Genomic DNA, 25,243 nt, shown 5'->3' on the forward strand with positions numbered 1-25,243 from the left:
AGGGACAAAAAGAGGACAGCAAGCTTCACTTGTGGACTTCTCCAGCGACCCCAGGTCCTACCCAGGTGGCTGCAGGCTCAATAAAGGGCCAAACAGAGAGATTGCTCCACTGTGCGATGCCCAGGCTCCGGCAGGCACGCTGGGCTACCCAGAGCCGAGGGAAGGATGGGAGAAAGCTGCTGCTGGTGGGTACGGCAGGCCCTCAGGGAGGGCAGGGGCTGGCCAGCAGCTGCCCACCGTGCCAGCGGACGAGAGACATGCCACATCAGTCAGTGCCGCAGCCACAGAGGTGAGAGCGCCTGTGCAGACGGACGGCGGCAGCACAGGCGCAGACGGCAGCAGAGCTGCAGCGTACGTGCTCGGCAGCTGGAGGGGGCCCTGGGAAGGCTGGTGTGCCCGTGCTGCTGCAGCGGCCCCGTGACGGGGCTGAAAGCCAGGTCAGGAGCACCTGTGTGTGAGTAAGGACAGCTTCCAGCACTGCCACCATCCCACCCAGTGCTGCTCAAGTGCAGGCAGGCAGAAAATGGCAGGGTCTGGCTAAAAACCCGCCTGAGGCTCCTAGGGTTCATGGGGCTGAAGTCCTGCACTGAGCCCTGCGTCACCACGTTCTCCCGGGACAGGACAGGCAGTCTCCAGGGAAAATTCACTCCTCTTTCACAGCTGGCATCCCTGGTGCTGCCCCACGTTCTCTCCCTGGCAGCGGGCACTGCCTGCCCCGTCCCGCGCTCCCAGCACTCTGCTCAGAGCACAAACCACCCACCAGACACACAGACGTGAGGTACTGCTCCCCCACCCGCCGCACAGCTCGGTTCAGCACTGCTCTCTACAGACACTGATGGCATCAGAACAGCGACAAAACAGTTCGCGCTTCTTGCCCGGCTCGCACCGAGTCTGCCACGCATCCTTCCCGTCCACCGAGGCACAGACCAGCCGGCAGCACAGAGCAACAGTACCGTTGCAGCACGCAAAACTTCCAGGAACACAGAGATCTCTGAAGAAAATCCTAGATGGCTGAGCCAAACATCCACGCGAGGTGGTGCTCGGGCAGGCCAAACCCTTGTTTTACTACAGAGCACTAAACTGGTAAAGCAAGAGCTGCACTGGTTTCCACTGGGAGCCCAGAGAGCAGCAGTTCAGACACTCAAGTCCCTGCAGGAGATCTTGTACCCTGCAGACTGTGAATGTCCACCCAAACCTCTTCTCATGGAAGGTCTCTCTGACACCAGGGAAGAGGGTTCCCACCAGACACCTCGTTTCCACTCAGAGCGAAGGTCCCTTTTTGGGAAGGGCTTTTCCCCTTCTGCTTTTTGCCCCCTCCTCGCTCCGAGACCTGCCTGAAGTGCAGCGCAGGAGGGGGATACCCCACTCGGGGCTGGCTCTGCGTTCACTGCTCCCAGAGGTGAGGAGGGTTAGAGGCCCGTGAGATCAACGATGGCTTTAATAAAGATGGCGTCATCACGCACGTAGGAGTTCTTGGCTTCCATCACGGAGACGGGACAGAACAGTGGACAGCCGCTGGCAATGTTCATTTCCGTGATGGGTCGCTGGAAAGAGGAGGAGGTCACGTCGGGTCGGAAGGCATCGATGATGTGCTCCCGGTTGTTCTGATCCAGGAGCATCAGGGTTACCTGTGGGGAAACATGAAAATATACAATAGCGGCTGAAATCAAAGGCACGTGGAAACCCAGCCCGGTGCCCTGCTCCCTTGAAATCTGTGAAACCAGTGCAACCACAGCCACATCGTGTGCCTACAAATCTGAGAAATGCCTGTAAGTAGGGTCACCGAGATGACGTTCTCTGCTGACATTTTGTAGAAACCTTCCCACATCCTGCCCTGTCACTGGAAACTTCCGTGGGGCAGCACGGGACTGTCAGTCTGACTCTGAAAACCTACAACTGGCCGGCGTGGCGTTCGCTCCCAACACCAGTACCCCAGGCAGGTATTTCATTAAGTCACAGAGATGCTGTCCCCCTGCGAAAAAAGGTGTCCCCTCTCTCTGCATCAGTACTTTGTCCGCTCAGCCTTGAAGGTTTTTTGCAAACCTGCCACGTCTGGGAACGGCAATCTGAGCTTCCGACGCCGAGTCAGCATCAGCTGCACCCCAAATACTGAGGCCACAACAACCTTCCCTCACCCTGAATTCACGCAGAGGCTCCGCTCGCTTTCCAAACGCGCTGCTGCTCTCCTGCCGCAGCCTCTGCCGTCTCGTGCCCCTGCCCTGTAGCACACTCGGTGCTCTCAGCGCGACTGGGGAATCCCCAGGACGGCGACATATCAAAGTCCTTCCTTCTTCTTCTGCTTGCTAAGTAGGCCAGACCAACAATGCCTAGAAGCTCAAGTAGCTGCAAAACCAGAGAGGCACATTGCTGGGCACAGCAGGCTTCGTCCCAAACCTACCTTCTGGTTGAAGGGCCACCGCAGAAGCGCGTCGTTGGGTCCTTTCATCACCACAAAGAACAAAGACAGATGGGTCCCGCGCCCAGTGCCGTCCCCATTCAGGTAAACGCGCAGACACATCTTGTAGCCGTACTTGCTCGTGTAGAAAGCTATCAAAGAGATGCAGAACAGACACAGTGAGTGCCAACCCCAGCAAAGCCTGGCAGCGGCAGGTTGCTTCGAACTCTTGAGAAATCTAAAGTTTGGATCCTGGAAGAAACCAGATCTGGGTCTTAAAACACCTGCACCACGGAGATGCTCTGGAAAGCCACCAGGAACAAATAACAGACCACCTTGGACCGGCCTGGAGACAGGCAGTCACAAGCCCCTGGTCTAGCTGAGACGCAGAGCGCTGCGGCACAGAGCAGGGCACCAGCCGGCCCCCGGGGCTCTCCCCACCCGCCATCGCAGGTACGAGCGCCCCGGGCACAGCCTGAAGCTGGAGCCCAGGATCCGGGCGCTTCCCCCCGCGGACCTGCCCGCTGCGCTGCACACGACTGCTGAAGGAGCTGCAGTTCACGGCAATAACACTGACAAGCGGGAAGAAAATGATGCCCCCCCCCAAAAAAAAAAAAAACCAACCCCAACCTGTCCGGGGGTAGACCCTTCCCAGTACTTGCTGCACCCTCTCCGCAAGCTGGTGGCCTCGGATGAGGGCAGAGGCTCAAGCGAGCGAGCGTCACTCTGCCGTTAGGATCCCAGCCCCTCCACACGGCACGGGCACGGGCTCTGGGATCTCAGGCCCTCTCCTTCTCCAGCAATTCTGGGAATGCCCGTGTTGTGATACCAGACCCGTGCAGGGCCACAGAAACACGTCTCGGAAGGGGACCTGTCGCAAACCGCCCTCTCACAGCGGCACAGTTACGTGCCTCAGGTCTGGCGAGGCCTCAGGGCACGGGGCAGGAGGTCAGAGCCGGCGTTTTACTGCGGGACTCAGTGCGCTTTTATGAACGGGCAGCCAAGCTGCCGTGCACTCCCACAGGGCAAGGAGCAAGAAGAGATCAGAGCCTTGTCTCCCGTTTCCCTCCTGGCACTCCCCAGCTTGTTTGCTCTACTCCTTCTTCTCCACCCAAAGGCTATCGGGGGCAGATGCCGCCCTCTGCTAGCCCAAGCAGCACATCCTCACCGCCCATCTGCGGCTTCTCAGCGCTCCTGTGACCCCGTGAATGTAAAACCAAGTGGGGAACTGCAGGAAGGACGGCCCCAGAGCGGTGGGAGTACCCAGCAAAAGGCACCAGGCAGGCAGAGTGCTAAACGCCCTGTGCACCGCGCCGCCAGCTCAGAGCGGAGAACTGGGCATCCCGCTTCCCACCGGCCCGAGCAAAGGCAAAGCGCGTCGGAAGGGAAGCAAGAGCCCAGCGAGCCGCCCCCGGCATCTGACGGCCAGCAGCGGGCGGCTTTCCAGGGACAGCTTCGCTTCGGACTGTCCTGGGTCACAGCCCTAAAGAACCTTTCTTGTGCGGATTTGCCTTTTTGAACTCCGATTACGCCCTTTCCAAAATTCTGTGGCAGTCGTCGTCTTCCCACAACGCAAGTCAGTGGTAACTCTGCTTCCGTCTCTTTAACACCGATTTCATTTGGTATTTCCTCACCTTTATGTTTAAATGCAAACCAAACAATTATACTGATTTCCCTTTTTGAATTTTCATCCCATTCACAACCCAGACCTCTCTCCTCTCAGCTCTCTCCTTCCCAGACTGAACAGCACTGGTCTATTTGCTTCACTTTCCAAGATAAAAAAAAAAAAAACCTGCCTCCACAGGAAACATTTGTTTCTCAGCTAAAGCAGCACCAGGAATGAGTCTCTCATCCAAATGACACACCTGAGTACTGTAGGAAACAAGGCCTTGTACTTTGCACTTGTAAGATTAAAAAAAAAAAAAAAAAAAAAAAAGTCCTGCCTTTTCCAGAAGCAGTCCCGGCATTAGGCAGGAGCAGCCCTCACCTTCCAGTCCTTCCAGCCACGCACAAGGTGCTCACGAGCAGATTGCAGAGACCAACCGGCAAGACAAAACACAGTCTGCTGGCCCGCAAAGTAGTTTTTCCTTTGATGAAACAGTTCGCAAAAGCCCTGAGCCCTGCCGCCGCTGCCCTGCCGCCGCTGCCAGGCAGGCGATGGAGAGGAGCCAGCACGCAGCATGGAGGAGGAGACACCAGCAACCATGAGCTGCCCCTTCCAGGAGGAGCACAGCTGATCAAATGTTAAGGCGTACGAAGCCTCTCGCATTTGGAGAGGTTTCACCCCTTTCCCTCCCTTGGGCTGACTCATCCCTCCACCAGCTGCCTCGATTCTCCAACCTAGAAAAACAAATCTCACACCACCCCCCCCCTCAACCCCACCAAGGACCCCCGGGCGGCATCAGCCCACGGAGGGGCTGGAGGAGCCCCCGAGCTGGGGCACAGCGAGCCGGGACGCCCGTGGCCAGAGGATGAGAGTCAGCTCTGTCCAGAACCTCCCTCCAAAGCGCAGTCCCTGGAGACATTCGGGTCAAGCAGCTCTCGAGCAGGGTGCGGGAGACGCACAGGACGCGAGATTTAAGCTCCTCTCTAAGCTAAACAAAATAGATTTGAAGCAGATTTGTCGGCTTTGGGAAAAGGAAGGAAGCGCTGCCCTTCCCGAAGGGGACGGAGAGCGGGGGTTTTCCACGGCTGCTGCTCACTTTTAAAAGGAAATGCTAATTGCACGCACACAGTTTCAGTAGCAGCTTAGTTTCCCTCAAGGTGGGGAATCCTTTTTTATTTTTTTTTCCCCCCCTTTCAGTTTTTCAAGAGAAAAAAAGGACAGCTTTCATCCAGAAAACAGATTTGAAAGTAGTTTTAAAAATTCAACTGTGGCCCAGCCACAGTCTGCTTTTTCCCCAGCACCAGGAAGCAGGCGGGAGGTACCTGCTCTGGGCACGCAGCTTTGGGCGCTGTGCAAAAAGCTCTCCAGCACGCTCCGACCCAAGCGAATCCTGCTCAGGCAAACCCAAACTCCTCTCCCTCAACCATTTCGTTGCGAGGTGAGCGTCTCACCGAGCAACGAAATCCTGCGGAGGGGTGGTTTCATCTTACAGCGGCAAGCCTGGGAAGTGCTTTCGTAAGCAAACAAGCCAAATCTTAACCTACTGCTCGCTGTCCGACACCGGCTCTTTTAAGAACAGGAAGAACAGTGCTGGGCCGGGGCAGTTCTGCGAGGAGAGCCCCTTCCTCTAACAGACATTCAAGCACTTCCCTAGGAATGGTTTGGGCTTTATTTAGAAATTTCCTCTTGCGCCATCAGAGTTTAAGGCACCAAAATGTATTTCTGCAGTTCCAATATATATTTCTTCCCTTCCTTAACTATTTTATTGCTGGTTTTATGGTCTCAGAGTACTTTAATTCTAACTAAAGGATTATGCAGGGCTGTTCCAGAGCTAAGGGGGTTACATTCTCCTTTATGAGAAATTAAAAAGGTCTTCTGCAATCAAAACAGCACCTCTTTCAGCAGCAGTTTCATTCAGCCCAATGCTAAAGAAAAAACAAATAATAAAAAAGTGTTTCAGCCTCCACGAGGAAAGGGGGAGAGAACAGAAATACACCTGACAGACCAGCATCTCCCCTGCTAAGGGCACCACTACAAACCCCACACCCAGCCGAGACGCAAAAGGCTTTTGCTATTTTGCAAATTTGTGGGCAATAACCTGGAGAGAAGATCGCAGGAGAGCGGCCTGTTATCGCCTCCTGACGCTTCCTGGCAAATTCTGTTATCTTCCAGATGAAAACACCATCGTAGGTGGAAGCTTCCATGTTGCGGATCTTTTCCTCCATCTCAGCCATGGCCAGATCTTTGAGCCCAATGCTCCTTTCCAGCTGCCGGACCTGCTCAGTGGGACACACGGTGCAGTCTGGTTAGAAACACGTACTGCTGTGACACCAGCAGAGACACCAGCAGAGACACCAGCAGAGACACCAGCAGAGACACCAGCAGAGACACCAGCAGAGACACCAGCAGAGACACCAGCAGAGACACCAGCAGAGACACCAGCAGAGACACCAGCAGAGACACCAGCAGAGACACCAGCAGAGACACCAGCAGAGACACCAGCAGAGACACCAGCAGAGACACCAGCAGAGACACCAGCAGAGACACCAGCAGAGACACCAGCATCCCCTTCAGGATGACTCTTTAGTGAGAGACATTCTCCAGAACTGACAGGGGTCACAGGAGGGAGAAATTTAACATCGTAAACCAATTCACTGAAGGTTCCTTTTGAACCCTGTCATTATACATCGATACAATTCGGTGCTCGAGCACTTTCCCACAGCGAATGGAAAAATCCTCCCAACGAGCAGCTCTGTTATGTTGGCAGCACAAGAAGTGAGGATGGGGGGCGAAAAAAACAACTCAGCATTGTGACAGAACTAAATTGAGAAAGAGAAGAACCTACACCCAGCCAACAAGGTCTCCAGAGGGTTAATCACTGCTAGCTAACCTCGGGTCACACCAGTTTTGGCAGCTCCCTTGCTGAGAGCGCACAGGTACGCTGCAAACTGCGCGACTCCCAGCTGCAGTGCTCAGCAGGGACCGCGCTGGAGCGTACTGGGGGGGGGACACAGCTTCTTCACAGCGCCAGACGGTGCTTGGCACAATGCTGTAGCACAGCATCAGTGATTACACTCCTTTTGAAAGATCTAGAGGATGGGCAGCCCCACGGATTCGGAGAGATGCAGGGAGATGCTGAGTGCTCGGTCTCTCATTGGAACCAAGGAACAGCACCGCGGTGTCTGCATAACTTGATTGCTAACAGAGATCTCAACGCTTTACGCATGTCAGTTTAATTCCCATCTTTCCCCAGGAAGCTTGTGAGGGTTGGGCACGGGCAGAAATGACATTGTAGATCTGTGGAGTTTCAGGGCTAGGCGGTGAAGCTTTGCTAGCTAACAACATGGAAAGGAAATCGGAAAAAAGTCTCCGCTCAGAGTGCTGGAAAGCCCGAGCCAGTGGTTACACACCTTGTTACTCAGTGTTTCAATTTTCTCCTGGTCTAGTCGATGCTGCCGACTGTAGGCTTCGGCTGTTAGAGACACTCTTTCCACCTCACGATTGAGCACGCAAACAATGTTCTCAAAGGTCACTGTTTTCCTCTCAAGAGCCTCACATCTTCCCAAGAGCTCCAGGGACCTGGAGAGCTCCGACTCCGAGCACAGAGAGTTTGCTGCCAGTCCCGGTGAGTTGTTTTGTGATGAGGAAAGGGTAGGAAGGGGCTTCAGGTCTCCAGACCCAGCCTTGAGGCTGAGCACAAAACTCAGTAGCATGTAGAGATGCTCCGCCAAACACTTGCTTTCATGTTCTGATAGCTTTTCATTTTCCACCTACATGAAGAGAAATACATCCCCCTTTCAGCAAGCTCAATCTACGCTGTCACCATCCACAGAACAAATTCCTCCTCTTGAAGTCACAAAGTTAGCTTTAAATTACAAAGGAGAAAAACCAAAGAAAGATAGTTAAAAAAAATGGTTTGGGGATGGGTGGGGGGGTGGTGGTGGTGTTTGTTTCAGAAATGCTGCAAATCACATACAATGGCAGATGCTTAACGTTTCCCCAGCTGTACGCTGTTCTACTCTGTCTTCAGCGCCAAAGGACAAAGCCTCACGTAATCCCCCCAAGGAAGGATGTATACGAACATCACCAGTAGGAGCTGGGAAAACTAAACCACATGGAGAAACACGGCCCGGCTCAAGCTCTAGCAGGAGCTGTGCTTACAGCTGAAAGCAGCAGAACCACCAGAGCCTCAGGGTGTTCCTCAAGGAAGAGAAAGTTTCCTTCCACATTAAGCTCGTTCCCTGGATGCCCAAACTCTGGACAGCAGACGACGCTAAGCTCCATTTGCAAAGGGTTTGAAACACCACTTTGTCCAAATATCTGAACGCAAACATCTGTAACAGGTTGGGCGACAGCAGTTTGCAGGTTAACTCCAACACTGGAACTGAAAACAAGTCCCAAGATAAACATCAAGAAACAAGCCCTTACCACCTCAGCACATCCGACAACCTCAAATCTGCAAGGCACTTTAGATCTGCCACAAGTCTTCACATGGTCCCGAAACTAGAAAGGAAGGCAGGCAATGTTAGATCTTATGTGTTCCCAGTAGCTCCCTTTCCATCTCGCTGACGTCTATTAAACTGAAGACGATGTCAAGAACGCCCAAGCCATGGCTCATCACCAGCTGCCAAAGCGCGTGGTTAAACCTGGGCACTGCCTACCATCAGGCGTGACTTTCACTTTAATATAAATAATAGCACTGACACCTTGAGAAGGAAGTTTTGTTTCTCTTTCTCTTGATGGCTAGGAGGTCTCTCTTCTCACCTGCATATGCAAGAAAGAAAAAGCAACCAGCCCAGGTACGTGCTACGGATGCCGAGCAGCAAGCTTCTCTGAGGGCGGAGGAAGGGGAGGCATGAGGATCGACCCCACGAAACAGCGAGCCATTTAATTTTGTGCATTTCGTGTAACCCTGGTCGGGACGTACCACAGCTCAGTATTTTGACTTCCAGCTAAACATTACAAATCTGAAAACAAAAAGCTTCCCGGTGGTCCTGCCCGAGTATTTAAGCGGTTCCGGCAGGTCCGCCTGTGCAAGGGAGGATGCTCTGCTGGGTGCAGCATCCCCTCGCCGCGGTGCCGAATGATGCCGCACCTCAGCCACCTCTCGTCTGGCAGCTGCCATGAAGAACCAAGGCCAACGATCACACAGTATCACAGTATGCTAGGGATTGGAAGGGACCTCAAAAGATCATCTAGTCCAATCCCCCTGTCGGAGCAGGAACACCTAGATGAGGTTGCACAGGAAGGCGTCCAGGTGAGTTTTGAATGTCTCCAGAGAAGGAGACTCCACAACCTCCCTGGGCAGCCTGTTCCAGTGCTCTGTCACCCTCACTGAGAAGAAGTTTCTTCTCAAATTTAAGTGGAACCTCTTGTGTTCCAGCTTGAATCCATTACCCCTTGTCCTATCATTGGTTGCTACTGAGAAGAGCCTGGCTCCATCCTCATGACATTCCCCCTTTATATATTTATAAACGCTAATAAGATCACCCCTCAGTCTCCTCTTCTCCAAACTCAAGAGACCCAGCTCCCTCAGTCTTTCCTCATAAGGGAGATGCTCCACTCCCTTAATCATCTTAGTTGCCCTACGCTGGACTCTCTCCAGCAGCTCTCTGTCCTTCTTGAACTGAGGGGCCCAGAACTGGACACAATATTCCAGATGCGGTCTCACCAGGGCAGAGTAGAGGGGAAGGAGGACCTCTCTCGATCTGCTAACCACCCCCCTTCTAATACAGCCCAGGATGCCATTGGCCTTCTTGGCCACAAGGGCACAGCGCTGGCTCATGGTCATCCTGCTGTCCACCAGGACCCCCAGGTCCCTTTCCTCTACACTGCTCTCTAACAGGTAGCTCCCCATCCTATACTGGAACTGAACGATGGATATTTCTAAAGAGAAGTGCCACTAACCGCCCAGCCGCCGAGATGACTCGTTTGGGTTCCCACACAGTGCATGATTAATGCTAAGAAGCACTGGCACAGTATCATCTTGTTTTTGATACACCTCGCATCATCAGATATCAGTGGTCTGTTCTCAACAACCATATTCCACATTTAACACCTACATCTGCTACGACAGATGTCGATTAAAACTGTTTTTAAACCACTTTTTAAAATGCTCCTAGATCCATCTGGCTTGCTTAATGAGTCAGGTTACGCAGTTACAACGGCTGCAACTGATCAAGAAAAGTTTGGGGAGAGATAAAAAAGGGGGTTAACATTTAAACAAAGGATAGAGCACCTATGGGAATCCTACAAGCCTGTTCTCTGCTGGGCTCCAGCTTCAGCCTGCAGACAAGCAGATCTGTATCCCGAGATCCCAGCACGACGTCCTTCATCACCCTGCCCATTCTGAAGAGCCCTTTGCTCATCTTTTTGATACTTCTGCCCCCCCTCTCCTGCTACAAGGGCCTTTTGCAACAGGGCTACTAAAAATATTTGCCCGTAGCAGGCAAGACAGTTTCAGAGGAACGTGCTTTTTGAAGATGTTTCCCAAAACTTTGGCGTTTAGACTTCCGAGCCTTTCCCCAGCAGCATGGAGGCCCTATAGACATGGATTCCATTACACAGTTAATTAGAAATAAATTAATTTAGCTGGAGATGGGTTCCCTTTCCATAACTGCAGCAGTGGTCGATACGGCATAGGACATAAGTACCCTTTAACCCACGGGCGTGCTTTTCCCCTGGAGGCTCTGCACCCAAACGCACTGCTAAAAAGGGAGGTGGTGTCGGCAGCGCCAACGCAAAACTACAAGTGCCAATGAGTCACCTTCAGTCGCACCCTACCAGTGTTTTGAGCCTTATGGAGAGGTCACGTCTGTACTAACAGCTGCCACTTAATTGTTTTCCCCACTCCACTTTCTAACAGTCTTTGGTTTTCCTCCCTGTTCCAAGAACGCCCATCGGGACCCCAACCGCCACTGCGGCACACGGTTCACCGACAGTCACCTTCTCCCTCGGAATCTTCTTCCCACAGCCTTCGCAAGTCAGCGGAAATTCAGGGCACACTTCGCCATGAGCCTGTAAAAGAATGGACAGGAGAATATTTGGTGCTCTAAATAAAAGCTCCAACGAGGTTATACGATGAGTACAATTCAACAGGGGTAGTTCTACACTTTATTACAGAAGAGCGCTGTATCTTCCAACCTATACTGAAATCTTGGTCATGCTGACTCATTTGTGTGATCCCCAGGCTACCAGAATTTTGGGTGCCTACGTAGCCTCAGCCTCAATTTAAAAGCTGCTATAATATTTTATTTTTTTTTTTAAAAAAAAGAGATTACTGCTTTGATGGAGAAGATAATTAAGCGGAAGCTCCATTTATGGCTCTGCCAGGAAAACACACGTTCAGGCAGGTTGAGTGAAGTAAGCCACTATCTCAGCAAGATAATTTGTGTAATTTTTCCACTGTAATGGTTATCAGTCAGCTGAAGTATGAACCCATAGCCTACTCATCACACGCTGGGCTGAGCCGTCCGATAGTATCTTCACATTTGAATCAGAAAACCATTTTTCAACCAGAAAGAAAAACATTTTAAAACTGTTTCGTTTCATCGCCCCGGCATAGCACCCACCCCTGCAGCAAGAGCACACACAGTTTGTTTGGCGGCCAGAGGAGCTGAACAAATGATCAGGGCGATGTGATACTCTGTCCTCAGCAGACACTAGGTCCAGTGATACTGGCTGAATTGGGAATGCAAGAACGTGCCTCTGCTTTCTGTGTCGTCTCCGCACTCCTTAAACCCTCTCTTTACACATCAACCAGTTGAAACCAGGCATTGGAAACGCCATGAATATGCAGTTCAAAATTCAGATGAAAAGATAAGTGCACTGAAGTATCGTGCCACGGCAGTAACAGGGGGAAAAAATGGAAGCATTTGTAAAGTAGTCATGTGAAAAGCAGATGCTTTGAGAACTTGGGTCACATTTATTCTTTATTAAAACAAATTACTATCTGAGGGGGGAAACACGCAAACTTAAATACTGTCACCACATCAGAAACTGGAAAGTGAAACCCATTAGTGGCTCAACTTTGACTTCTTAGTTACTCTCTCCTTTTTATACTTCAAATGAGTAATCAGACTCAAAGCCTCGCTGCACTGTCCCTGGAAAAGCGACCGGCCGGCCTCTGTGGTTCGACTGGGCGGCGCTGCCCGCAGAGGCGGCGGCGGAGGAGGCAGAGCACCTTCCTTCAACCCACTCGCTCAGAGGGGCTGAACCCTTTCTTCTACCCACCTTCTGCTCTCATGTTCTAGAAACACCAGATAGCATCTTCCCCGCGACCCACAAAACGCTGGCATAAGAACAGACGGTCTGGCTGAAGGAAGGAAACTTCACTGTAGAGACAGCTATTTAAAAAGGGAGTATTTAAAACTGACGTTCTCCCGTGCCAATGGGCTAGGCGTGAAACTACCGCCCCCTCTGCACTCCACACCTCCCAGCGTTTATCTTCCACCCCGACTCCACGCTACGCCACGCTATAACACCCAACACGCAGGCAGCCCTGCAAAGCGTGCCCAGCCTGCAGCAGGAGAAGGGAAACCAGCCCCGCGCAGCCAAGCTCAAAGTACAACTGCTCCGTACGTAAACTGAGAAACCCAGAAGCATTGGCTTTAACCAGCACAGCTCCAAACCTCTAGACAAAGAGTTTTGTGTAAACAGTTTCAGGCTCTTCTGGAATCCCCTGTTCCTTCCCCCTCTACACAGGTGTCTAAACAGAGATGGATGGAATTGCCGCTGGAAGAAATCCACCCCACCCAGAAGCCGAAGAGCCGGGGTTGGCATTCCAGCCTGATCTGCCACACTCCACTCCCCCAGGAATGGGGCAATCCTCCTGTTTACACCTTTCCCAAACCCACATCCCTGAGCTTCTGCAGCAGGGACGAGCATCTCTGACATTCGGGCATTTGCCAATTTCATTTTAGGCAACTTGGGAAAGCCATCACCGGGAAGAGGGCTAGGTCAGAGCAGAGCCACTCTCCCAGAGTGAGCCTGTCGTGGAAATCAAGTTAGACGGGGGTCGGAGAGAGGAGACGGCAATAGAAGAATTAAAGCGGGGTTGGAACACAATGTTCTGGCTCAGACCTTCAGGACTACTCTCCAGTTCCCTCAGCTTCTCACCCACCAGCCGTAAACCGAGGCACAGACCGGCCTGCAGCATCCCCGAGTAGGAAAACCAAACTGGGCAGAGATAACAGCCTGCACAGCTACACCTTGCTCTTCCCACTCAGTTAAAACCAAAACCGCCAATTAATCTGCACATCAATTTCATTCCTTAAAAATAAACAGCGAGACAAGCCAGCAGCAGCCTGGACATCACACGCCACCATCAGAACAGGCGATTCTTTGGGAGCCCACCTGGGAGACTAGAAAAATCAGACACCACCGCCGCCTTCGGAAGGACCAGGGCAGCCTACGAGCGCTCCTGGGTTACCGCTGCGGCCGCTCAGCCCTCCAGCGCCCGACGGGCTGCGAGGGAGGTGCTGAGCCCTCCGCCCCTCGCCTGCCGGCGGACAGAGCTGCCTACGCGCACGCCATAACTCTCCTACCTCAGTATCAGGAAAGTAGAAAAGCCATTCGCAGTATTTGCAGTTGAGGTTTCTCCCAGGGCACTGTCGGGATCATCCCCCTACACCCCTCGCGCACAACCAGCGGGAAGGGGCAGTTCCCTTCCCGGCCGCTCCGGCACAGCAAGGGCAGCACGTTTCAATGCGGCCCTGCGGAAAAGCGCGGGCACACGCAGGGAAAAAGCGGGATTTAATAACAGCGGCTGATCCCTGCAGGACACAACGATCGTTTCCTAAGGAAGGCCAGGATGAGCTGCTCTGCTACGCCTGCGTAAGACAAAAGGGAAAACTGCAGTTTAATCCGATTGCTGTTTCGCCTCTCATGGCTTTGCTAAACTTCCCTTGAGCTGCAGAAGAGGCCACTGCCGAACGCTGTTATCCCGTATCGTGGTGGCGGAGCAGGAGGTGTACCTGTTCCCCAGCTGCCCTGCTCAGAACCTGCCATATCAGCACAAGTCCGTTTTTACGGAGGTCTTGCAGCCGCGTTGGGAAATCCATCAGCGTGACACAACGCTCCTCCGCCGGCTACGAGGCAAGGCGGGCGGCTGAGGAAAGCAGCCTTTGATACAACTGCTGCGCGCTGCCTCCGCCGCAGCCCCGCAGGAAGGTTATCGCAGCGGGCAGGGTTGGCAGAGAGACGAGGCGCAGAAGAACGGGTTTGGTGCGAGCTGCCCACCGCAGCTCTTTTGCGAACACTCTTTGGAAATTAGTCCGTTAGTCCCCTCCGAGCACGGTAACATAAGCACAAAGCTGAAAGGCTTGGCAGCAGGAAGGGAGCAAGGAAAAGGAAGGAAAATGAGCAGGACGGCAGAGGAAAGCCAGCTGAAGTGGCACAGGGCGCAGCGGGGCACTGTCAGGGCTCCTTTGGCATCTCACCCCGGCTATAAGAAAGAGGGTGGGCCCACAGAATTGTAGAAAAAACACCGAAAATGGGTCTCCAGTGTAAAAAGAGACGCCTCCCTAGGTTTCGAGGGAAACTGAATCCCACGCAACCAAGAAGGATGAGTTGCTTTGTGCACCTTTGCCTGGTCCCCAGGGGCTCCAGAGCCTCCGAGACGGGAACGTGCCACACAACGCAGGTACTTTGGGATGTCCTGCTCCTCTGAAGTCAACCTGCCCTTCCGTGCTGCACCTCCTCCTCATCAGGGGGGTTCTAAAGCTGGTTTTAAGCCATGCCTGCATGAAGCTTTCCCCACAGAGGAGGGCTGGGCTACCACACACATGGTCCTCGTGCTGTTGCACGGAGCTCAGCAAGACAGGGTTGGAAAGCAGGAGCCCAGTCTGTAATTCACAGTGCCAACCGGGAACGCGAGCTTTCTGAGACCGTCACATCACCTGGTGCCAGACACAAACTGCTCCCTTTGCTGGGACATGCTGGTGACACAGATCCAAGCAAGTTCACTTGACACTTCCTTTTAGGTTTAATGCCAAAACCAAAGATTAAGTTCCCATCAGTAACTGTTTGTGGATTTAGTTGGGCACACGTATGGCAGTGATGGCACAGGAAACCAGCACCGCCTTTACTCTGCTGTCCAACGCCACCGCATCCATCTGAGTCGAGGCCAAAAATAGGCAGAAGAGATGTCAGGGGTTCCCGGGGGCCTCGCTCATGCCTCTTTTCAGAACCAGCAGGGCAACCTTGGCTTTCAGCTTTCTATGCTTTTGTTCATCGGCTTTTAAAGCTGATTAGACAGACATTTGATTTGGGATTTATCGGTAGAGGGACACCAAGGCAGCATTTCTTGCATTGATGACAGATGTGAAAGCAAGAGGAGGTTCTGAAGAAGGCTGAAGGTACAAGAAGCATCTGAAAGCAATAGCAGCTTTTCTGCCATTTCCGAAGGCTCTGCCTTTCCCTGGTTGCTTTGAACTACATGAGCCCAAGGCAGTGGGACACTCCAGGATGTTTCTTCCAAATCCCTCCATCATCCCAGAGAAAGGATTTTCCTAGGGAGACTCTAGTCTGAAACGGACCCCCAGAGCATTTTAGAGAAGCCTGAGTCTGAACCTGACCTGGCCCCACGGCTAGCTGAAGCCCGTGCACCGCCGTCCTTCGCCTCAGACGCGGCTAGCTGCATTGCAAAACAAGACGACTAAATCCGCTTGCCAAGGAAATAAAAAATTATGGCGTTGGGCTACACCGAGTCTCCATAAACAGCTGGCTGACATGTAAGGGAGGTTCAAAGCAATTGGGAACATCTGATCAGCGATAACTCCGCAGGTCTTCTAGGCTACAATTAATAGTTATAGTCATAGTCATGTGAAAAATGCCCAAGATGTGCTGTTCATAGCTAATGAGGTCACTGCTCGAGAACAACCTGTCACTGGGGAGCAAACAGCAATCACACCATCACACTACTGATGCCAGGCGCCAGCACGTTCTTAACATTGATCTGGATTCACCTCCAATAGTTATTTCTGAGAGCTGACCGCTGTGGTTAGCTGCGGTGTTGACGGCTGTGCTCTAAGCACACTGCCCGTGCCAACCAGGTCTCCTGGACAACACTCCTGGAGAGATATCCCTCCCTTCCAGCAGCACTTTCACCAGCGCATGAAGCTTCACCTTAAGCGCCCAGATCAAAAGGGACAGCCTCTCTGTGCTCTGCCTGACCTTCACATTAGAAAGGGCGATGTTGATACTGGTCAAGCTCTGCGAGCTGCAGATGGTGGGCAGGGGCACGGTCGACTCCTTTGCCTCGCAGGCAGCATGGAGGTACAGGCTGCGAACAGAAGGGCTCTTACAGCACGAGGCGGAGAACACCACTGGCACCCAGAAAAGGGGAGATGAAATCAAAATCACAACTGGGATGGGTGTCTTTCACGTGCTGGAGAAGCTGAGCCTGCGGTGAGCTGCTTGATTTCAAGACCTGATCTCTCGAAGTTGTCAGACCATTGGAAGTGGTTCTGTTCCCCAAGGGCGCGTGATCATGGCTTTGGCTCCTGATGGATACCTGGAGCCTAAGGAACATCTCCCTGGGTGTGAAGTGCTGCCACACAACCTCCAGAGCCGCGTTCACGCTGAGGGGTTTCACCGTGGCTTAAAAGGGACACACAGCACTCACTTCAGCTTCAAAGCTCGTGACTTACAGCCTTTCATTTTCCAAGGGGCAGATGCCAAAACTGTTAATTAGGTGGGCCACCACAAGAAGGCTGAGCTGTTTTTAGAAGCTAAGAGCAGACCCTCTACAGCCGGGGCTTTCCAACTCCCTCCCACGCGCGCTCTCCGGCACTCCCCGTGGCTTACCTCCCACCACGGGCTTGGACGGGAAACTGCCTCGTGTCTGGGCAGCCAGCTACATAAACTCTACTTCAGGGACTGTAAGGGAGGCCAGGTTTTGTTTGGGGACCTCAGCTACGGCTCTGGAAAGTAAAGGTGTGTCAGAAGCCTTTTACCAAAGCAAGAGGTCCTTTTTGGTCATCTGCATGTGGAAGTCAGGGATCCTCCCACAAGAAAGTGATCTGGTCCTGGGGCAAACTGCTGATCAGACTGGAGCTGGCTGCAAACCGCACTTCAACACCACAGCGTGACTCGGAGCCAAAACCTTCAGAAAAAGACAATAAACGCTCTACCTGATTTTAAAAGGAAGACTGGTTGCCCTGCTACAGCATCATCGAGCGTGCTTGCCACAGCGCTTAAAATGCCGTAATGCCATGCAGACAACACCGCTATAAAACACTCAGAAGTACCCTTTGGAGGCAACAGGAGCCAGGTGAAGTGGGTTCAAAGACCAGCAGCTCTGTTCTAAGCAATGTGCAAAAGCCTGAAGCTGAAGCTTTCAGCCTAAGCTGAAAATCACCACCAAAAAACTCTCAGGGCATTCCTGGAGCGCAGATGGAAAGGGGGTGGGCATGAAATGGTGAAGCATCACGAAGCAGACCGTTCCCCCGGCTCAGGGCACCCAGCAGCATTTTGGATGAGAGGCAGTTTTCTCTACATGAGGTGTAGCAGTGCTTCTCCAGCATCTCCCACTAGGAACGCTGGCCCAGTCACCTTGTCCTCCGGGCCCCAGGAAGCTGTGTAGCCCAGAAGGAGATGCAGACATGCTCTCCAACACCATGGGCTTTGGAGTAGTATCACTTTTAAGTTCTGAGTTTTGCATCTTCCGCAGCCTTCCAGGCTTCAGTTGAAGTGAACTCTTCAAAACCATGGTGCCAACTGGCCACGAGGAAAACCCATCCCCTCCAGTTCAGATTAGGATGGGTTATCGCCGCAGATGACAGTCGCCCATCCTCATCAGCTGAGCTCATCCATTTTCCTAGAAACCACCCCTCCCAACTTAGCTTAAATACTACTGTCGGGATTAAGCTTAAAACTTAGTTCTCCTTCCAAAACTTAGACAATGTAATTTCCTTACGTCTCAAATAATTCTCTATCTCCCGAGATGACCAGGGTATAGTTAAAACCTCCGTCTGGGTAACAAATGGAAATGCCAAGGCTGACCATGTGAACACCCCTCTGCAGCCCCCTCCTCCCATCCCAGTCCTGATGGGGGGGCAAAGAAAGGGAGCTGGCAGTAGGAAAAGCATAAACAAAAGATATATGAGAACTGAAGATATGTTTATAAAACAGAAGAGAGACGTAGGCAAGTGGAGGTACCGCAAGGCGAGGAAAGAAACGCTCCGGGGCTGAGAAACCACAAACTCCCTCTACCTGGATATCGCAGAGCATGTTTTCTTGGTCTTCCCTTTTGCTCTAACAGGCTAGTTTTAGTTTCTGCAATTCTCCTCAGACTTTCCACCTGAATCTAAAGGCTCCTGCCCACAACCTGCTTTTCTGTGTGTACATTCCGGCAGACTCATCAGGAAATCTATATGAGAAAAAGAGGTTACCGATTAAAAGGAAAAACCCTGCAGCCCCACCACGAACTGCTTTATCCAAACGCCACTAAATATTTACAAAGTCAGAAAAATGCATTTATAAATCCAGACATGTTCTAAGCACTTAAACGTTTTATATGCCTCCCACAGCTTTAAGCAGAAGTGCAAGTCGTGTCCAAGCAGACTTTACTCTTTCAGTTTTGTATGTCCCTTTGAGACTTGAAATTTGGTCCGCCTGAACAGAAAGCAAAACTGAAATCAGTTTTATTAATTTTTTTTTTTTTTAAGAACTAGAGCTTTTCAGCTGCAGAACATTTTTTCTCTCGTTCGTGCCCTGATAAGATTAGCAAACCAGAAGTGACAGTATCTCTTGATATGTAAGTGGATAGCAGCTGAGTAAGTCTCTCGCAGTACGAACACACGAATTTTAAATTAGCAAACAATGAATTCGCTCTTAGGGACTTTCCATGTCCCGTCGGAAATAGCGCAGCAAGGGACTTTCCATAGTGGGAGCACTGAGCTGCTGCAGGACGTTACACACATTGCTGGCTACAGATGCAACCGTACCACATGAGGCAAACTCTACGTTGCAGCACTAAACTAACCAGCCTACCCGTAAGTCCACGGTACCAAGACCAGACTCCGGGCTAACGCGGTCCTTTGACGCCTCCTTTCATCAGCCCTCCTCAGCCACACATACCATCTCCTAAGCTCCGACCTCCCGAGGACAGCCAGGCCCGATTAAATGCCGCAGCTCTTTGGCAGGCAGCTGGGAGGAGAGATAACACAAGCCAGACCTTGCCTCCTCCCACCCGTTCCCAGGAAAGAATCAGCTTTTCCCGAGAGGGCACAAAACACCCTCACCCCCGGTAGACCGAATGCCTGCGGTAGGCAGGAGAGGCAAGCTCAACCCCGAGACGAACCGACTAGCACTGCTCGAAATCCCCGCTCTCTTTCGTCTCACGAGATTGCCCCGAGACTAACAAAAACCATGACGGTCACGATCAGCGCTGCAGACCTGCAGCCCGAGCACTCCAGAGCCGCACCGCTATGAAACACAGGTGTTCTGCTAAAACAGAGTCACAGGACCTTTTGAAGATTAGGTGGAGAGTAGAAGAGAGGCACAGCCTTAACAGTTCAGATGCTCTTAAGCGGTTGTGCGTAAGATCCCAGAGCATCACGCACACACACACACAGCCTAGCAAGAAGACAGACTTATTGCCCTTTTGAACTTCTACTGCAAGCCCTGGTTGGACTCAAGCCCATGTTCAAACACTTGTAAGACCACACAGGGAGGACCTTTGGCAGCTGATTATTTTTGCTGAGCCCTGCAGAAACTCTTTAATTTTTTTTTTAAACCCAGGAGAAAAAGTTCAGAAGAGCTCATCAGTCACAGCACAATCAATAGTATTGGAAGCTGCTGACAAATAGAATTTTGTTTAGTCTGATGGAGATGAGCTCACCTACTATAATCAACGTTCAGAACACTGCAGTGGGCATCAGACTTCTAGTCCCTGGTCATCAGCAGAAATTAAAGCGTGGGTCAATCTGCAGGCACCAAAAGCACAGCGTGAACCTGCCACCTCAATAATACACACCGTACCCTGAAATGCAACTCCCAAACTCTCTCTGCTGCACCAGTGTGAAGCTTTTAACTTGACATTTATCCAGTCATACAGCCACACCATGAGCCACTTTCAGATCTATGAACGAGGGTTTCACAGCAGAAGAACCACTTAGCACCCTCCATCCCCTCATCCTTCGGGATGAACTTTTGGCATAAGGAAGCGGAAGGTTCCAGACAGCAGGACCACAAAGAAGGGGCGCAGAAGCATCCCTCTGTTAACAGGCTCAGCACGCTAGGCAGAAAACTCAGGCGTGATCCACAGCTGCTGTTTCTTCCTGCCACCTTGCAGCGGCATTGCAAAGAGAATCCCAACGTTAGTCTAGACAGACGGAGGTTAAACCTTTTTCCGACACACTTCTCAGTCACTACCAAAGCTCCACGAACCACAGGGCTACAATCCTTACCTAGGGCGAGTGTTAGAGGGAAATAAAATTTATTGCTCTTAGCTCAGGCCCCCCACATGGTGGTTCTTCCATTCCAAGAGGGATGACAAAGCTGTCCTCCAAGAGTACCAAAGCTTCACAGGTGAATCTACGTTCACGACCACCTGCCAATGCATTTTAATGCTGCAAATCACCACAACAGAGTGGATTTGTTGGAAAGCATGGGGAAGCACGCGGCCCACTGCCAGCCTCAGCAAGAACACGTCTCCCATGAGCCGTGTTAAGCCGTGTACATGCTAAAGACCAAATGCCCAGGGGCACGAAAAGAAGGCCTGGATTAAAGAGCTGATGGGCTTCTCAGGAAGAACAGGGCTGGGAAAAACCATTCTGTCCAGCAGGCCTGTGGCCCAGAAGAGCTCGGAGCAAGGGGTGGCCAGGTAGGGAGTAAAAGGCAGTCCCGCTGCCCTGACAGCTATGGGGGCAGCTGGCTGGAAATAGCACCGCGGCCAGGCTGCTTTCCCCAAGCTCGTGGGTCTGAAGAAGATTTTAGGTTCACGTAACACAGAGAACTTCACAACAAGTTCGTGGCACAGCACGGTTTCTTGACAGTTCGCTTGTCTTTTATAGCGGAAAGGGGTTGGAGGGAGAGCGGGTGGTTCCCACCACAGGAGGGATGTGCTTGGTGCTCGCAATCACAAGGAAGCGTGAAATTGTTTCGGTTCAGCCTGTGCCCTCAGCAGGGCAGGCTAACCTAGCTCGGCCAAGAAATCTCTCCAGCTTACAGCGAAGTCCCAGGAGGTGAAAGCTCCCACCACCACTGCCAGTGTCAGCGGAGGAGGAAAACCACCTGAGCCTTCCCCAAACGCAGAGGGAAGAAAGAGGACGCAGACATGGAAAGCCTTGCTTTGATCTTTACCTCATATTCTTTAATGGTCCCCTTCCAAGTGCAGCCACTGTTAATACACACAGCGGGCAGACTTTCCACCTCCCGACGAGCTGCGTTGTCTGGGAAAGCCTAAAATAGAAAAAAAAATCAAGCAAACCACAAAAATTACTGAGGAGTTACAGTTTTAGTCCAGTCTCCTAATTCTTTATTAAGACTCCTCCCAGGCCAGTTGCCACATCACATCCTCAGAGGTGTGTTAATGGCAAACAAATCGTTATTACAACATTTAAGTAGGCCACCGCTATATTAACATAACCTGGATTTTAGAAGCTGGGAAGTCCACCACATTAATCATAACTCTCACTACTGAACAGAACCTTTCCTCGGAAAAAGGGATTCTCGGGACTTGTGTTGTAAACAGAAACTGCAAGTGGTATTAATGACATCAGTCAGCTTCTTTACTTTCTAAAATGCATTTTTACTTACCGAGTTTGATTCCAAAATAGAAATTCCTTCTTCATATATTCCTTCCTGAATACAGCTGGCACACTTTTGAGGTCCAGCACTAGCAGACAGAAAAATAATCATCAAACACAACAAAAAGAGACTGACTTATGATTTAATGACAAAAGGATTTCTGGTACTAAAAGCATTTCTGGTATTAAAGCATTTTCTTATTTTCAAAACAATGCATTGAGCCTTTGCTCATCTGTATTTTTGATGCCCATTTCTGATTCTCACTTTTTTTTTTTTCTTCTCCCGATTAACAGCTCTATTCAACTTCCCTCACTTAAAGGCAAGAGTGAGGCAGAACACGAGGAAACTTTTCTGGAAGCCAGTGTGTGCTTCAATTTCTCACATTTTGGCACGACAACCATACGATGACTTTTAGGAGGAAGTTCCTTCAGTAGCTGTGATGAAGCTCTCTGAAGGAGATGGGTGATCCACCTGGATTGCCACCTGAACGGCAAAAACAGTGCGGAAGATTCTGGAGAAGGGAACTTTGAAGCAACCCCCAGAACAATAAAAGCGAGTCAGAGATTGCATATTCCCTTAAAGACGACCTGATGCCAAACCTCAACGATTAAACACAGCTCCCTCGCTGAGAAGGCCCTGAAAACGAGACTTTTCTCGCCTTTGTTTGCTTGAAAACGCTTTTCCAAGCATTTTTGTCTTCAGACTGAAGCCACAAACGTTACCTTATGATTTTCTTCAGGCAATAGGAACAGTAGCGATGTCCGCACTGAGCTTGAAACGGCCTCCTCAATATGTTCTTGCAATCGGAGCAGAGGTATTTGACCTCCAGCTTAGTTCCCAGGATCTCCTTCGCAAAGCCAGGCTGGTTTAGATCCAAAGAGGCAGGTAGAGCAGAGTTTGCTGCTGCCATGTGAACGAAAAATTCTGGCTGTAGCTCCAGAGCCTGAAATGAAAAACATTTTCCCTGTTTGGTTATAACCGGGGGGTGGTAATTTTTCACATCAACTGTATTACTCACGGAATATTACACTGGCACCCAAACCCCAACAACACAGGTAAACACATAGATGTGTTAAAAATACGGAAAGAAACTTTACAGTTAGTTTTAAGCCAGCCCGGTCCCGGGGAAACCTCCGGGCTCTGGAAAGCCCCCCTACCGGCGACTCCCGCCGCCGGTCCCGGCTCCAGCCACTGCCCGTACGGGGAGGAACGTCTCCCGGGCTGCGAGGCGGCGGCGGCGGAGCCTCCCCGCACCAGCGTGACCCGCGGGGAGCCGGGCCCGCCCCCCGCGTTGGCGGGAGACTGCTCCACCCCGCCGGTACGGCCCGGCCTGCACGGCCCGTGAGGAGAGGCCGCGGCCCGGTCGGCCCTCAAGGCGGAGGGAGGCCGGGGACGCCGCCGCACGGGGCCGCGGAGGCGGTACGGGTGAAGGGCGGCCCCGCCCACCTCCTCCGCGGCCCCCCTATCCCCCCGCGCCGTCCCGGTTCCGCACTCACCGGCCGCCTCCGTCCGCGCCCCGCACCGGAAGCGCCCCCAGGCCACGCCCCCGGACACGTGTAGCACGCCCCGCCCCGCCGGGCCACGCCCCCTGTCCCCGGCCGCGCCGGCACCTAGCAACGGCCCCGCCTGGAGACGGGACGGGGCGGGGCCAGCGGCAAGGGGCGGGGCCAGAGGCCTCCGATGTCACCGCCCCCTCCGGCCCCCTACACTGTCCCCTACCCCTGTCACCCCTGCACACCCCCACACTGCCACCTACCCCTGTCACGCCTGGACACCCCCACAGTGTCACCTGTCCCTGTCACCCCCCATCACCCCCAGCCACCCCACCGTCACCTCTCCCTCAGTCACACTCCCCAGTGTCACCCCTCAGACACCCACACACACTGTCATGTCCCCTCAGCACTCCCCAGCCACCCCCCCCAACAGCGTCACTTCCCCCTGTCACCCCTCAGACACCCCCCCAGCATTACTTCCCCATCACCCCCCAGTTACCCCCCCAGCATCACCTCCCTGTCACCGCCAGCCACAGTGTCACCACCCACATGTCACCCCCTCACAGTCATCCCCCATCACCCCCACCCTCAATGTCACCTCTCCCCCCTGTGCCCCCGTACCCCCGCCTCAGCCCCCCGGGACCCCTTTGCCCCCCTCTCACCAGTGGGGGACCTGGAAGGACAGCAGCGCTGGCACCCCCACCCCGGGACCCCCACACTTTTTTAAGGCACATTTGGCCATTTCAGGTGGCTCCGGGCACCCACTTACCTGCGCACAGAGCGCCATGGCCGCCCCGCAGCGCCCGCTCGGCAGGGACGAGGAGGCCAGAGCCGTGGGGAAGGACGGGCGGCGGTGGGCGGGTTGAGCGTTAATCAAAAAAAAAAAAAAAACAAAAAACCCAACCCAAAGATGACGTCGGGGGGGGAATGCAGCTGCAGTGGTGAGGTCAGCGCAAGGGGCTTTTCACAGGGGAACTCACCGGAGAAAGGTCACAGCAGCAGGGTTTGTCACTCGGGGTCCCCAGCCCGTGTGTCCCCTGGCCCAGCTCACACGCCGGGGGCTGCCAGAGCCCTCCCGATGGGGTGGCGCGGGGGCTCGGGAGCTTCACGGCCTCCCGTGCTGCGACAGTCTGGTTCTCACCACGTGGGGAATTCACCCGGTGGCGGGGAAATCCTCCCCGGCCAGAACTGGGGGCTGCTGGTTGGGTGCTACCCCCAGCGGAGCAGCCGTGGCGTCTCTCCCGGGAACCCCGACTGCGAGGGTGGCCCCAGGGGGAGAGCAGGGAGGCCAGTCAGGACGGCTCACAGTGGCCCACCACAGGCAAGCCCGGGGAGGCACCGAGCCCCCTGCATGGGTCCACGGGCTGCCGAGATGTTCCCTGCAGGGCTGGTACGAGTGACTGTGGGGACAGCTGCAGGGACCGGGGAACAAGGTGCATCCCCAAGCACGTGGCACCACCAGGACAGGCAATGCTTTCCTCACTCCGCTGCAACATCCCTTTTTCCCAGCACAGGGAAAGAGAGTATGAAAGCCTCTGCGTTGCTAAACTTCTTGGCTGGTCGGTGTAATTTGGGGAAGACAAAGCCCTTCCCTGTGACCCTGGTGGCCCTGCTGGGACAGGATGTGCTCTGCCCAAAGAGGAAAAAAACATCAACCACCCGGAGCTGCTCTGAACAAACCCGCTGCGGCAACAGCCCGGTTGCCACGGCACGGCCAGCGAAGCGAGTCTTGGAAGGCAGAGTAATGCATCTCATCAACCTTCCACCTCCCCATCCCAAAGCCGCTCTCTCCCGTTGCACTGACAGCCAGAGCCGGGCGCGTGGCAGTGACAGACACCACTGACTGAATGGGTGGAGGGGAACCCCCCCTCACCCGCTCTCCCTGCACCCCATTTCTGAGCAACGCCCGCATCACCCAGCCGCCCCTCCCACGTTTCACTATGAGGACCTGCAAAAACACCACTGAGGGTTAACTCACATCCCCCCTCATTTCAG

At 53.0% G+C, this 25,243-nt stretch overlaps 1 protein-coding gene across 2 annotated transcripts; it reads right to left on the reverse strand.

Moving 5' to 3' along the window:
• Window positions 1–992: 992 nt before the first annotated feature.
• TRAF2 (TNF receptor associated factor 2) lies at window positions 993–24,047 on the reverse strand. Of its 2 annotated transcripts, none has more exons than XM_082492805.1 (10): window positions 24,018–24,047; window positions 22,478–22,698; window positions 21,765–21,843; window positions 21,309–21,407; window positions 10,947–11,018; window positions 8,430–8,504; window positions 7,412–7,771; window positions 6,100–6,277; window positions 2,399–2,547; window positions 993–1,628 (listed from the first exon to the last, which is right to left on the reverse strand). In XM_082492805.1, the coding sequence occupies exons 1-10, from the start codon at window positions 24,033–24,035 to the stop codon at window positions 1,410–1,412; spliced, it is 1,470 nt and encodes a 489-aa protein (XP_082348931.1). In that variant the 5' UTR covers window positions 24,036–24,047; the 3' UTR covers window positions 993–1,409. The 2 variants fall into 2 exon arrangements, with proteins under 2 accessions (XP_082348931.1, XP_082348932.1); XM_082492806.1 differs by lacking the exon at window positions 24,018–24,047 and adding an exon at window positions 23,252–23,257.
• Between the last annotated feature and the right edge of the window lie 1,196 nt (window positions 24,048–25,243).

The sequence above is a fragment of the Vanellus vanellus genome (genome assembly GCF_965231255.1).
Source record: "Vanellus vanellus genome assembly, chromosome: 18".
Classification (NCBI taxonomy): Eukaryota; Metazoa; Chordata; class Aves; order Charadriiformes; family Charadriidae; genus Vanellus; species Vanellus vanellus.